Source organism: Perca fluviatilis, chromosome 23 (assembly GCF_010015445.1).
Source record: "Perca fluviatilis chromosome 23, GENO_Pfluv_1.0, whole genome shotgun sequence".
Classification (NCBI taxonomy): Eukaryota; Metazoa; Chordata; class Actinopteri; order Perciformes; family Percidae; genus Perca; species Perca fluviatilis.
Genome location: NC_053134.1, coordinates 1,959,988 through 1,973,521, shown reverse-complemented (window position 1 = coordinate 1,973,521; position 13,534 = coordinate 1,959,988). Strand labels below are relative to the sequence as shown.

The following is a 13,534-nucleotide window of genomic DNA, read 5'->3' as shown; positions in this document are numbered from 1 at the left end:
TGTGTGTGTGTGTCTGTGTGTGTGTGTGTGTGTGTGTGTGTGTGTGTGAAACTCACCCTGATTGGCCATCACCTCGTTCATCCCACTTCCTGTGATGGTCTGGATGAAGGTGAAGTAGCTCCGCCTCAGCATCTGTTTCTCCAGCGCGGCCGCCTGGTCGTTGTCCTCCGCCGGCCGCGCCAACGCCTCGAAGATGGCGAGCACCAGCGGCATGAAGACCTGCTGCAGGAAGGGAGACACCTGGCGCTGCCGTGGCAACGGGAGAAGAAAAAAAAAAAAAGGCCCGTTAATCATTAGTACGAGTTATAAACTTCAGCTGTGATCTCAAGTTTGGAAAGAAGGTTTCGGGTCTGCCGTTGAGATGGCAGCACGAGAAAAACTCGTTAATCACACTAAGGCTGCAACTAACGATTATTCAACCCTGTGTTCTTGATTAGTGGATTAGTTGTTGCGTATATTAGGGCTGCACAATCTATCGTTTTTTTATAGTCATCGCGATATCAACTTGCGCAATAAACACGTCCCAGAAGGCTGCGACACATCGTGTAACAAATTCTGATTTTTTGTGCAAGTTGAAAGAAAATTTCAGAAGAAAACTTTTTTTTAGTGCTGACTTTTACATATAATTCAACAGTGTTTCTCAAATGGGGGGACTGCAGGGGGTACGTGTCCCCCTATTGGTACTCTGGAGGAGACCAATTAATCTATTATCAAAATAGTTGGAGATTAATTTCATAGTTGACAACTAATCGATTAATCTCTGCAGCTCTAAAGCCCGCTGCAGTCTGACAGCTGATGTCAGCCTTTAAACTTTAGCTGCGATCGGTGCTTGAAAGGAAGGTCTCTCCACCCCCCCCAGTCTGGAGTCTTTCCCCGTACCTTGAACTTGGCGGTGATCTGGCTGATGAGCGGGATGAACTCCTGCAGGTCTTTGGCCTCGCAGTCCTTCAGCATGTGTTCGGAGGCGGCGGGGACGAAGGGCAGCACCTCCTCCTCCATGCAGATGATCATGCGGTGCAGGAAGGAGCGGACCGAGCTGCGCAGCGGCCCCCGCTGGACGGGACAGCTCAGCGCCGGCAGGAAGGTCTGCAGACAGTCCCGGTAGACCTCGGTGCAGCCGCACTGCTTCACCGTCTGCTTGTTGCTGAACGCCTTGCTGGTCCGACTGCAGACACAGAAGAGACGCCACGACCGGGTCAGGCTACAGCCACACTTAAAGCGCCGTTTTGAGTAAAGAAGGTCTGATAAAAAAGTACTTCCCGACACCGATTCCGATACTAGAACTTTCGTACCGATTTAACAAACAAGAGTTTTATCTCCAGCAGCAAACTCCTAACCTGACTCCACCAGATGGATCGCTTCCCATTAGCTCGGCATATCCATCTGGGAACTTTCCGTTGGAGAACTTTTGGGAAGGGGCGAAAACCCTGGTTAGCTGATTGGATAAACCATCTGTCTATCACCACCTATAGTTGGTGATAGACGGGCCAAATCAACCAATCAGATCAACGAAGCGTATGAAAATACAACCACAAGCCAGGCTACCCCTGCTGCTGCTGCAGGCAAAGCATAGCTCGTTAGCTCAGCAAGCTAGCAGCATGTCGGTAAAGGATATTTGCCGTTTGTGTAACGAGAATTTAGGAATAAAAGGCCCCATTTCAGGTTCCTGGTCCATATTCCAAAAGAAGGATCCAAGAGAAAAAACATTAGCGAGCGGCTAACAGAATTAGGGCTACCGCTGTCTGAAAATCCTGGTTAGCTGATTGGATAAACCATCTGTCTATCACCACCTAAACCCGCCTCAAAACTAACGCTGATTGGTCGGTCGTTTGGCGAACGGTTCCAAATTTTCTCTATCTCAAGATGCCAGACTGATCTGAGAGGAGAAAACTGGAGCTCACCAGATCAGGACGGCCTCAAACTCCATGACTTTTCTAAAAAAAAAAAAAAAAAAAAAAAGTATTTTACTCAGCCAATAAACGAGAGACACACCCACCAAACGAGGAAAAAACATCTGAAATGACGTTGTCCACGTTCCGAGGAACCGTGACGTTCAACCAGGAAACCGCAGCAAACGGCGAACAGCGTTTTGAGGTTGAATGTGCAGGCGCGCTACGCTGGTCGCCGTAGTGACGGCGCCGTTGGTTACGGGAAGGTGTTTACGTAGGTGGAGCGTTCAATGCAGCAGGCTGTGAGGAAGTGGACATGGAACTGGTGAGCAGAACAAGTTGTTGTTTGGCAGAACTTTCAGTCAAAAGAAGACCATTCAAGTCCAGCTACATGTTCAATCTGCTCAATGCTGATTGGTCTGGTGGTGGCGAGGACCCTAAACTATACACAACATGGCCGCTGTTACAACATCTGGTCTGAAACATCTGAAAGAATACGAGTTGTGCACGAAGGAATCTCCAGACAGCAGCCAGAATGCAGCAACTTCAGGTACAGCAAAGGAAGGACAGTCCCTGCTAAAAACTTATGTTAACCAGACGACCATTACCAGCTCTGCCCTACACCGAACAAACAGTGGGCCTCAGCCTACTAATTTTTTTTACAGTTAAAATAAAATGCGGTGGATGTTGTTTACTTCATTAATGTGTTTAATGGACTGAGGATGGGAGGAGGTATTCGGCAGAATCTTAACCAGTGGATTCTGTATTCGGCCGAACCCCAAAAAACTGGATTCGGTGCATCCCTAGTTTAAAAAAAAAGAAAAAAAGAATCGCAATACAAATCTAAACGGCGCCCATGTATCATGAAAGAATCGAATCGGGACAAATGCAGATCGTCTCAGCTCTAGAAGCAATCAACGTCATCAGTGGGAACATCCGGCTCGGAGTCCTGACCTGGCGAAGCCGACGGCGTGGCTCAGGCAGTCGGCGAGCGCGGCCTGCCTCTCGTCCTCCGTCTCCTGCAGCAGCTTGGCGAGCAGCAGGCGGAAGGCGTCCATCAGCGGCAGCAGCAGGCTCCGCATCAGCGCCTGCTTCCTCTCCACGGGACTCTCGCCGTTCACGATCAGGACGCCCGCCGTCTCGAACATGAACAGCTGGTCGTCGCTGGTCAGCAGCGCCAGGAAGCCGTTATCCTGGACACACGGGGAAACCGCATCAGACTATCCCAGTACTAGTCTATCCTACGGTCTACTTTATTCCCTTATAATGCCCATATTTAAAGTGATGGTTCGGAGTAATTTCACCCTAGGGTCCTTTGCACCATGACCTCGAGCCAAACACCCCCCCAGAAGCTTTTTTCACCTGGGTCGAACATTGGGAGAGTTAGCTAGAGTAGCGTTAGCCGCTGAATAGTTTAGCTCAGGGGCTAATGGACCCACGTTTGTATCTCGTAAGTTACCCCACTAATAATGCCCGAAATGATACCAAAGGTCTACACTAGTATATATAGGTTATGCTCTCATAAAACGATGGATTGGAAAGTTTGTAAGTACACCAGAAGTTTATGTAAATAACACTTGCCTGCTGGCTTCTGCTCTCTGCTGTTGTCTCTGCTCGTTTGGTTTCATTTCGGGCATTACAAACGTGGGTCCATTAGCCCCTGTGCTAAGCTACTCAGCGGCTAACGCTACTCTACGCTAACTCTCCCAATGTTAGACCCAGGTGAAAAAAGCTTCTGGGGGGGGGGGGTGTTTGGCTCGAGGTCATGGTGCAAAGGACCCTAGGGTGAATTACTCCGAACCATCACTTTAATGCTGTCTTTTTTTAAACTTCATCCTTGCACTGCTATTGTTTTTATATTCCTATGTCTACATTATTCTCTTGTATTGTCCATATTTAATGCTGGTCTCTAGACTTTATCCTTGCACTATACCACCATGACTCACCCTCTCATAGAGCACCTTACCATGCAGACTGACACACACACACACACACACACACACCCTACCTACCTACCTACGACAAAGGATTGGATCATGGACTGATGATTATATTGAGGAAGCAGCTGCTTCCTTTCCTGGACCTGTTGATACTTACGGGAGGAGCGAGCTCCAGCAGGTCCTGGATCCTGGACAGGATGTCCTCTATAAAGGCATTCATGTGTTTACTGTGAACACACAACATCACCGACGTCAACACCACACAGTCAGGAGAACAGCTTCAGAGCTGAAACATCTCAACACATGTGTTACATAACTACGAACAGCCCAAAACATCCAGAAAGATAACAGATGATGTCATTAGTGTATAGTCCTGTTCAGTGTTCTCCATACATGGATTTATTTCAGGCAGGTACGCCACACTATCAACGTTCAACGCCACATTAGGATGTTTCCTCTTCCACGTTTTTGGTGTTTACTTTTTTTTCTAAAACTCTGAAGGATTTTACTAAGGCTACACTGCTAAGTTTCCCCCTCTCATTCCCCTGCTCTGGTGTTTCCCCCTGTCATTCCCCCTGCTCTGGTGTTCCCCCCTCTCATTCCCCCTGCTCTGGTGTTTCCCCCTCTCATTCCCCCTCTCAGCCTAATTCCACGACTTTTTCAGGTTTTCCATGAACATGGAAACCCTGTGTGCTGTAAGGTGTTCCTGTTATTTTGTCCACCACTCAGTGAGCGTTAGATGAGAGGAGCTGGACTCACTGCAGAGTCTTGATGAATCTGGAGAAGAGGTAGGCCACCCGGCTGCGGACCTTTGGGCTGTTGTGTCTCAGTCCTCTTTGGTCCAGAAACGCCATCTGACAGTGAACACAACACGCTACACTTTAAAACGTGTTCGGTCACACAGACATTGGATTTTATTTACAACACAGCCAGCACACAAAACAAAAGAATGAAACTGATTTTACTGTGTAGATTAGAGGTGTGAATCTTCACTGATCTCCCGATTTGATTACGATTATCATGTCAGCGATTCAATTCGATATCTCGATGCGTCAAATAGATTTTTCTATTAAAGCCATGTAGGATATTTAATTCATAGCTTTTCAAGCTTCAAAAACCAAACATTCTGCAGTGCTCTAATACTAAATAAACTGGATACATAAAACTATACAGCGCTGAGCACATGGCACTTCCTGGATGTGTTAACATACCAGAATATGTAAACAGAAATGTTGTCAGGCCTACATTACATTATAAACAGAAATACTTGATTATGAGCTGGCCGATTATCGATGCAGCGTCGTCCACGATTCAATGCATCGATTATTTGATTAATTCAACACCTCTAGTGTAGATTAGAGACCTGCTAAAGAGTCACTCACCAAAACATTGGGGATGTGTTGAGGCTCCACGATGAAGAACTTATCGTATCGAACAACCGTTTCAAAGAACTCCAGAGACACGGAGCTGTGCTGGTAGCTGCTCACACCGCACGACACCAGCTGAGGATTCAAAAAGAAATTGTATTTATTCGTTTCGGTTACATCTTCCACAAACTTAAAAGGGTAACTTTGGTTTTTTTTTTTCAACCTATTTTTTCCTTTGTTTTTGTGTCTAAGTGACTGATGGGAACAATCTTTGAAATTGGTCCAGTATTAAGCGAGAAACAAGCTGCAAGGTAATGTTAATTGGCAACTGTCCAGCGTCTGTTAGAGTCCACTAAAAGTTCTGTTGTTGGTGCTGACGGACTCAGATTATTATTCTAAGTGTCTGACAACATTATGGGATGGATCCCTACAGAGATAGACCTTTTAGTTAAAGAGTAAGATCATTTTAGTTTAACATGAAACAGCCCCGAAATCACCATCACCAAAATCCACCAGACTCCATGTAAATAATCAGGACTTTTATCATCGTAAAACACACTTCATTCAAAGTGGACAGAAACTAAATAAAACTACCAAAGTCCGTCTTGGTTCATCTTTCCACTGTTCCAACAATCACCACTCTGGTTTGGTTGAAATAAACCCTTAATTCACCCATTTACATGTGGAGATATGCTGGCTCTATACACGCTAAAAGTCCTGATTATTTACATGGAGTCTGGTGGAGATATGCTGGCTCTATACACGCTAAAAGTCCTGATTATTGACATGGAGTCTGGTGGAGATATGCTGGCTCTATACACGCTAAAAGTCCTGATTATTGACATGGAGTCTGGTGGAGATATGCTGGCTCTATACACGCTAAAAGTCCTGATTATTGACATGGAGTCTGGTGGAGATATGCTGTCTCTATACACGCTAAAAGTCCTGATTATTTACATGGAGTCTGGTGGAGATATGCTGGCTCTATACATGCTAAAAGTCCTGATTATTGACATGGAGTCTGGTGGAGATATGCTGGCTCTATACACGCTAAAAGTCCTGATTATTTACATGGAGTCTGGTGGAGATATGCTGGCTCTATACACGCTAAAAGTCCTGATTATTTACATGGAGTCTGGTGGAGATATGCTGGCTCTATACACGCTAAAAGTCCTGATTATTTACATGGAGTCTGGTGGAGATATGCTGGCTCTATACACGCTAAAAGTCCTGATTATTTACATGGAGTCTGGTGGAGTTTGGTGATGGTGATTTTGGGGCTGTTTCATGTTAAACTAAAAGGATCTTACTCTTTAACTAAAAGCTCTATCTCTGTAGGGATCCATCCCATAATGTTGTCAGACACTTAGAATAATAATCCGAGTCTGTCAGCGGCAACAACAGAACTTTTAGTGACGCTGAACATTTGTCCTATATTGCAGCCCAGTTCATGGTTGCCGGGTACAGCGTCCTCCCTCAATACTGGACCAATTTCAAAGATATTTATTTACATAAGTCACTTAGACACCAATGCATGGTAAACAAAAGGGTCCAGGGTTGAAAATTACCGCAGTTACCCTTTAAAAAGCAAAGGAAAGCCGTTGACCAGAACGTATATACTGTATTGACTGTGTGACTGACCGTCCTCATCATGTCCTGCAGGGCGCTCGTCTTGGCTGTGTCCCCGGAGAAGTGAGCACCGTGAGACGCCGGCAGAGCTTCGCCCAACATGTACAGCAGCCGGACGGCCACCTCCACCTCCATGAACTGAGCCGTCTGCCAATTCCTGAGACACAAAACTCAAGATAAACTGCTCCGTTGAAGAAAAAGGGTCAGGAGTGCCTAGGAGTTCAAACCAATAATGAAGGTGCTCTTTGGAAGGGAACGAAAAAGGTCAAAAAATGAAGAGGCACCGAGACACTCTTTTCGGAAAAAGTTAAAAATCCTTTACTTTACCCGGCTATTTCATATTGAAATTGTTAGTACAAGAGGGCAGTTTGTGCCGCTACACATCTGTATTTGTAATGTACAGTAAATATAGTAAAATATTTTAACTTTGTGTAAGAAATTCTCAATTCAGACACCGTTTAGGTGCCCACATCGCTTTTAAAACGTTACGGGAACAAACTAGCGATAGGCCGATTATCAACCCTGACTGTTTATCGGGTCAGTTTTTTGGCAGTTTGCAGATTATTTGTATCAGCGTTTTATTTGCCTGTTAAGCAATAAAGTTAATGATTTAAAAAGTGTTCTACTTTGGCTCGGCTACAGCTCTGTGTCTGTCCCTCTGCTCCGGTTTGCTTTTGCCAGATCGATTGTAGTTGGACTTCCTTAACAAGTTTTGTCTTTAACCTTATTGAGTGTTATTTATTTATTATCTGATCTAGCTTTTCCGAAAATGTAGTAAAAGCTTTTTAATGTTTCAGATATGGTGATAATAACAATGCAAAATTTTTTGAGGAAGGACCCATAAACCCAGCCTCGTGAGACCGTCCTGATCTGTTGAGCTCCAGTCTTCTCCTCTCAGATCAGTCTGGCATCTTGAGATAGAGAAAATTTGGAACCGTTCGCCAAACGACCGACCAATCAGCTTTGGTTTTGAGGCGGGTTTAGGTGTGACCCAACGAGAAGCGACTGTTCAGTCTAAACAACGTGGCGGCTTCCACGGAGGAGATGAGCGTAGCTATCGCAGCAAGTTTTATCTGAATTAGAAAGTATTCCTTCACTGGAGGCTTTTCTCGGAGGAAAAGATGTTTCTGCTCTTCTCCCGGCTGGTTTCGGCAAGAGGTTTGATCTGATTGGTTGATTTGGCCCGTCTATCACCAACTATAGGTGGTGATAGAATCAGCTAACCAGGATTTTCGCTCCTTCCCAAAAGTTCTCCAAAGGAAAGTTCCCAGATGGATATGCCGAGCAGATGGGAAGCGATCCATCTGGTGGAGTCAGGTTACCCTAAACCTCCCGCCAAATATGCACACCTATGTCTTCTACAAACTGAGTGAAAACACTGAAACAAAAGAGTAAATGAATGAAAGCGTGCTCTCACTGCATCGTGTTGGTGAAGACTCGTCGCACAGCCTCCAGCAGCAGCTCGGGACACACCTGAGCCAGACGGTCCAGCAGCATCTTCAGCTGCTTCCTGTACTCCACGAACATGGCCTCGTCTTCGCCCTGACAAACACAAGCACAACACCGGCTGCAAAATATAACAGGGTTGCCAGTACAGTAATGAGAAGGGTTGGGAACCGTTTTAGGGTTGCACGATATTGACAAAATGTGACACTGCGATATAGATATTAATTTCGATATTTTAAGACATATGTAAAATTACAAAAGTTATGGGAAAATGCATCAAAATAGATTCCTAACAGTGTTTCCTCTATGTTGATTTGACCGTGGCGGCCCCCCCACGGCAACATTTCTACGGTCTCAGAAATAGGGGCTGCGTTGTTAGAGTGCATGTCGGAGAATAGCGCGGACACGCGAGGGTAACTAGCCAGTTGGGATGGTGTGTGTACATCCTTGAGAACTGTAAGTCGTATAATAACTTATGTTGTCCCTTCATTTAAGCCTGGTCTAGTATCAGTCTATGGGTCTTACAAATTTAAATGAAGTTAACTGGTGATTTTCGTTGTTTGTCTTCTTCACCTGCGAGCTAAATTAGCTGAATAAAATAAAAAAGCCCACTTCAGACCAAAGATTCGCGGCGAGACTCTAACTTGCAACTACTTGCAATGCGTCGGTCTGCAGCGCTGTGAACGCTGCCAGGTCACACCAGTGAGATTTATTTGTACTTCAGTCCTAACTTCCGACATTTAGTAGCTGGATATATAATTTATTGCATCTAAATATGAGTGTGGATAACATTAGTGATCGTGAGATGCTCGATACAGTTACACTTCTAGTGAGGAATCTGAGAAAACGGTTTTATTGCTCTGCTTCACGGCTTTGTCCGAGGCGCTCCCTCTCTCTCTCTTCAGTCACTCTCTAGCTCGCTCCACCGTACGTGCTCGCGGGCACACGTTGAGCTTCCGTTAACAGTGTGTAACAGAAATAAAATGGATTATTGATCATTTTCTTGTAGCCGATTTTATAAGATGACTTCACTATTTGCTGTAGAAACAGGAGACGTCTCTTACTTTCTAAAACCAGCCTCTGGAGACTCCACCAGCTGGTTTGAGTTGAGCCGAGACGGGCCGGTTCAGACCGCTGAAACTTTTCTCTGCGACGTTCTAAAATGTTTTTTTCTCGATGCAAATCTGAACTGAACTTTAGGAGCTGAAGAACAGACGCACGGCCATCAGCAGAGAATAAAACTCACTCACCTCGTTTTCAAAGTTGTACTCGTCGTCATATGTCAGTTTCTTCATGACAGCCAGCATGATCGCCTGTAAGGGGGAAAATAGGCCCGCTGTATTCATTATTTTACATTTTAAAATAGACAAGAGTTGGCTGCATTGTTTCGAATCCAAGACTCACCTCGATGTTAGTTTTCTGCTGGTCTGTCAGTTGAGGAAGCTACAAAAACAAAAACATATCATCAAATTATTTCTAAAACTACAACAATAACTATTTCAACTTCAACTCAGAGAAAGCCCAATCTCAGAACTGAATCTAAATTTATAAACTGCTCGTTTTGTCCAACCGACTGAGGGACGATATGATGACATGTCGGACAAAGGTAAATGTGGAGTTGATGGTAAGAAACGTTATTAATTTACATATTGCATAGGGCTGGGCGATATGGAGAAAATCAGATACCACGATATTTTTTACCAGATACCTCGATATCGATACAGCAACAATATTGTAGTGTTGACTATCGGTGCTTTCACAAAATATGTTCACACTTAGATTTTAGATAAATAATCATCAGTAATAGGGACATAATGTCTAAGTGGGAAAAGGCAAATAATAGAACAGCTAGAACAGTCTGGTAAGTTCAGAAAAGTCCATCACTTTACTGTAATGCAGCCTTTAAAACACACCGAAGTCAGAAGAACAACTTTTCAACTCTGGAAATGGGAACACCGAGTAGCAAGTGAATGCAGTCAGCGCTGGAAGAAGTATTCAGATCTTTTACTGCAGTAAAAGTACTAATACCACACTGTAAAAATACTCTGTTACAAGTAAAAGTCCTGCAGTGAAAATGTCACCTCAGTAAAAGTGTGTAAGTATCATCAGGAAAATGTAGTTAAAGTATTAAATGTAAAAGAACAATCGTCCCATTGTAGAAAGTACACACACACACACACACTAAAGTGTGTAAAGGATCCAACCAGTTGTGTGTTTAATGGTCTCATCATGTCAGCTCACTTGTAGCCAATTTGTCGACTAGTATACTTTAGAATCAAATATCAGATTTTATAAACTCCATGTGTTCTGTGTGGAGGAATCTTAATGTGTAAAGTAACTAGTAACTAAAGTAACTAGTAACTAAAGCTGGAACAGATGAATGCAACGCTACCAAGGCACAGCCAAGCAACGTACGTTGCCCCAACTTGTAGTTTTACATTTTTCGAGAGGTGCACATCAGGCTACGCCATAGGGTCATATCTCCACTTACCTAGGGACGTAGCCAAGGCGTAGATTTAACGCTGAAGCATAATATCGACCTTAAGTCTTCCACAAACTGAGGGACAACACTGGAATGCATCCCAATTCTTCCCGACATGCGTCCCCCTCACCTGTTTGAGGACGTGCAGGTACTCGTAGCAGAAGCCGACGATGTTGGCCGAGATGTCGTCGTCCTCGTGCACCAGCAGCTGCAGCAGCAGCGGCACTTTGCTCTCCAAGGCCTGCAGCGTCTCCGCAGTGTCCTTCACGTTCCCCGTCTTGGCCAGCTTGGTCCAGCTGAGCACCAGACTCTGGCCCATCCCGTTCACCAGCCGAGAGAACTTGGCCAGGAAGTCCACGTCCTCTTCCTGGCGGGACGGGAAAAGGACGCAAGGGGAAGCAGAAGGATCGTAAACACGCGGCTCTAAAGTAAACCTGAAACCTCTTAGCTCTCCAATCTGCACTGGGCTACAAAACACAGCAACCGGCCAGTGTTTAAAACACAATAAGACATTTAAAATACATACTTCTGGACAGAAACGTCTAAATAAATATTCCCAAAGAAGTCCTGTTCACCATCAAATGTTCAGTTTAAGTGCCAGACATACAGAATCTTTGTGAAACTTATTCTTAATTTAATAAAAAAGGACAACACACATTAATAAACATTTCTGTAAATGGGCCAGTGTTAGCCAGCCGGCTAATTTTCAACTGTAGTCCTTTGGCCTGATGATTTTTAGAGCAGAGCAACAGGAAACAGCAAGACATTAGTACAGGTTAAACTACACAGACAGAAGTCAACAAGACACCACACAGACAGCTAGAGCAACAAATCAGCTTTCTCAGTATAAGCCATGCAGAGCTACAGGAAGCAGCAAGACATTAGCACAGTTACAGTTATGACTCAACAGCATGCGTTTTTGTTGAAAAAGCTTTGACTTTCCTGACAAATAGTGTTTGATAAAGCTGATGTGAAACTTTATCAAATATTAATGCTTGGTAAAGAAAGATGTCTTTATAATAATATATATATATAACCTATAAATTATGTTATACGTCAGTTCTCACTCTTATAAACACGACACCAACTTATCTCATTACTTGTCTACCGATGTTTTAAAGTAGCGGGAGAAGTCGAACCTGTTCCACGTTGAAGAATCCAGCAGACTGCAGAACTTGGCACAGAGACTCCACCAGCTTGGTTTTATCAACGGGGTCCATCCCTTTGTTGACGATTTCAAACAGGCAGTCGCAGGCCTCCTCTCTCAGCTCCTCCACAGACATCTGACTCAGCAGCAGGTTCACAAACCTGAAAACACAGAACACCATCAGTACCATGGTAGTCTCGCATCGCCAGACCCTCCTCCACAGCGCTGTGGAAGAAGGTCTGGCTAGTCCACACAGCATTACTGGATGGGAGAAGAACGTGCTCTGGTTTATTGGTATTTCTTTAAACCAATCACAATCATCGTGGGGCGGGGCTAAGCTCCAGACGGAGCCACGGTGCCTCTGCTAGATAGTCTCAGGAAGGAACTGGTTTTGGTGGAACATGTGGATGTTCAAATAGGGCTGGACGATTTTGGCTAAAATCATAATCACGATTAATCGAAGAAGTTACCTTGATTATGATTATTAAACGATTATTTAAAAAAAAAAAAAAAACTTTTCTTATAGGCTACTGTAAATATGTTCACGGTTATTTTTTCTAATGAAAGAGTGCATAATCCTATCTTTGTGATTCTAAAATAAGGAAACAACACACAGACAGCAATTAATGCTTATTTATTAAATATTTCAAACAACTGAACTTAAATCTACAACTGTAGATTTTACAATGAAATAAAAATAAAAAAGTAAATTAAGTTTTAATGTAAACAGGCGGAGTCACTTGACTACACACGCGGCGGCCGTAATATGTTTTAAGGGGAAAGTACATAAACACACAGTGGGCGGCACGGAAATATTAATAGGATTAAAAGACTTGGTAAAATTACGTCGGTTATAGGCTCTGAATTTCGGTTTCGATTAATCATCCAGCCCTACGTTCAAAAGTAGTTTTAGTCTTGCAACAGAAAACTCAGATTGGACAGATAGTCTAGCTAAAAAAACAGTGACCGGAAAAATCAACAAGTAACATCAGTAGGCAATAATCGATAATGGTCGGTCACTGAATCGATGCAATGATTAATTTCAACGCCCCTAACACATTTTTTAACGATACCCAGCCCTATTTATCTGCTTATTAAAACTGCCTTTACAGCATATGTCCCGTGTTTGTGAGTGAGGCGACTGACCGGTCGTTGGCGATGAGGTTCAGGTCGATCCAGGACACGAACAGGCCCACCACCTCCAGACACTGGCAGGTGAGCTCCGGGTGGGACCGCTGGTACGCCTGCAGGATCTGGAACCACGACTCCACCAGGTGGGGGATGCACTGCTCCCGCATGCTGTCTTTGATTAACGAGTTCCTGCGCATCTCCTGAAGGACAACATTCAACACGGTTAACCAGAGTCTCTCCGCTCCGGTTACAACATTTACAAGTAAATCACTAGGGGGTGGGAACAGGAAACCCAGATCCAAATAACAACAAAGTACACTTGATTAAAATAATAAATTTTGGTTCAGCTTGTCTGTCCCCTCCACAACTACACATGGCGCTCTTTCTGGACTGGACGACGCTGCACAATGCGATACATTTAGTTTTGTTTAGGTCAGTATGAGCTAGATGAATAACACGTCCGGTATACTCGCCGTTCCCGACCTGTTGCGTGACAATGTGAC

At 44.3% G+C, this 13,534-nt stretch overlaps 1 protein-coding gene across 1 annotated transcript in view; it reads right to left on the bottom strand.

Annotated features, from left to right (window-relative positions):
• xpot (exportin, tRNA (nuclear export receptor for tRNAs)) overlaps nt 1-13,534 on the bottom strand; it is a 31,131-nt gene that overhangs the window by 10,704 nt on the left and 6,893 nt on the right. Inside the window, exons 7-19 of the mRNA XM_039791357.1 lie at nt 13,047-13,231; nt 11,893-12,061; nt 10,884-11,120; nt 9,676-9,714; nt 9,522-9,584; nt 8,243-8,367; nt 6,838-6,982; nt 5,212-5,331; nt 4,589-4,683; nt 3,987-4,056; nt 2,844-3,082; nt 880-1,165; nt 57-246 (exon numbers count right to left, since the gene is read on the bottom strand). Coding sequence (XP_039647291.1) covers nt 57-246; nt 880-1,165; nt 2,844-3,082; nt 3,987-4,056; nt 4,589-4,683; nt 5,212-5,331; nt 6,838-6,982; nt 8,243-8,367; nt 9,522-9,584; nt 9,676-9,714; nt 10,884-11,120; nt 11,893-12,061; nt 13,047-13,231 — 1,963 coding nt within the window. The remainder of the gene's footprint in view (nt 1-56; nt 247-879; nt 1,166-2,843; nt 3,083-3,986; nt 4,057-4,588; nt 4,684-5,211; nt 5,332-6,837; nt 6,983-8,242; nt 8,368-9,521; nt 9,585-9,675; nt 9,715-10,883; nt 11,121-11,892; nt 12,062-13,046; nt 13,232-13,534) is intronic.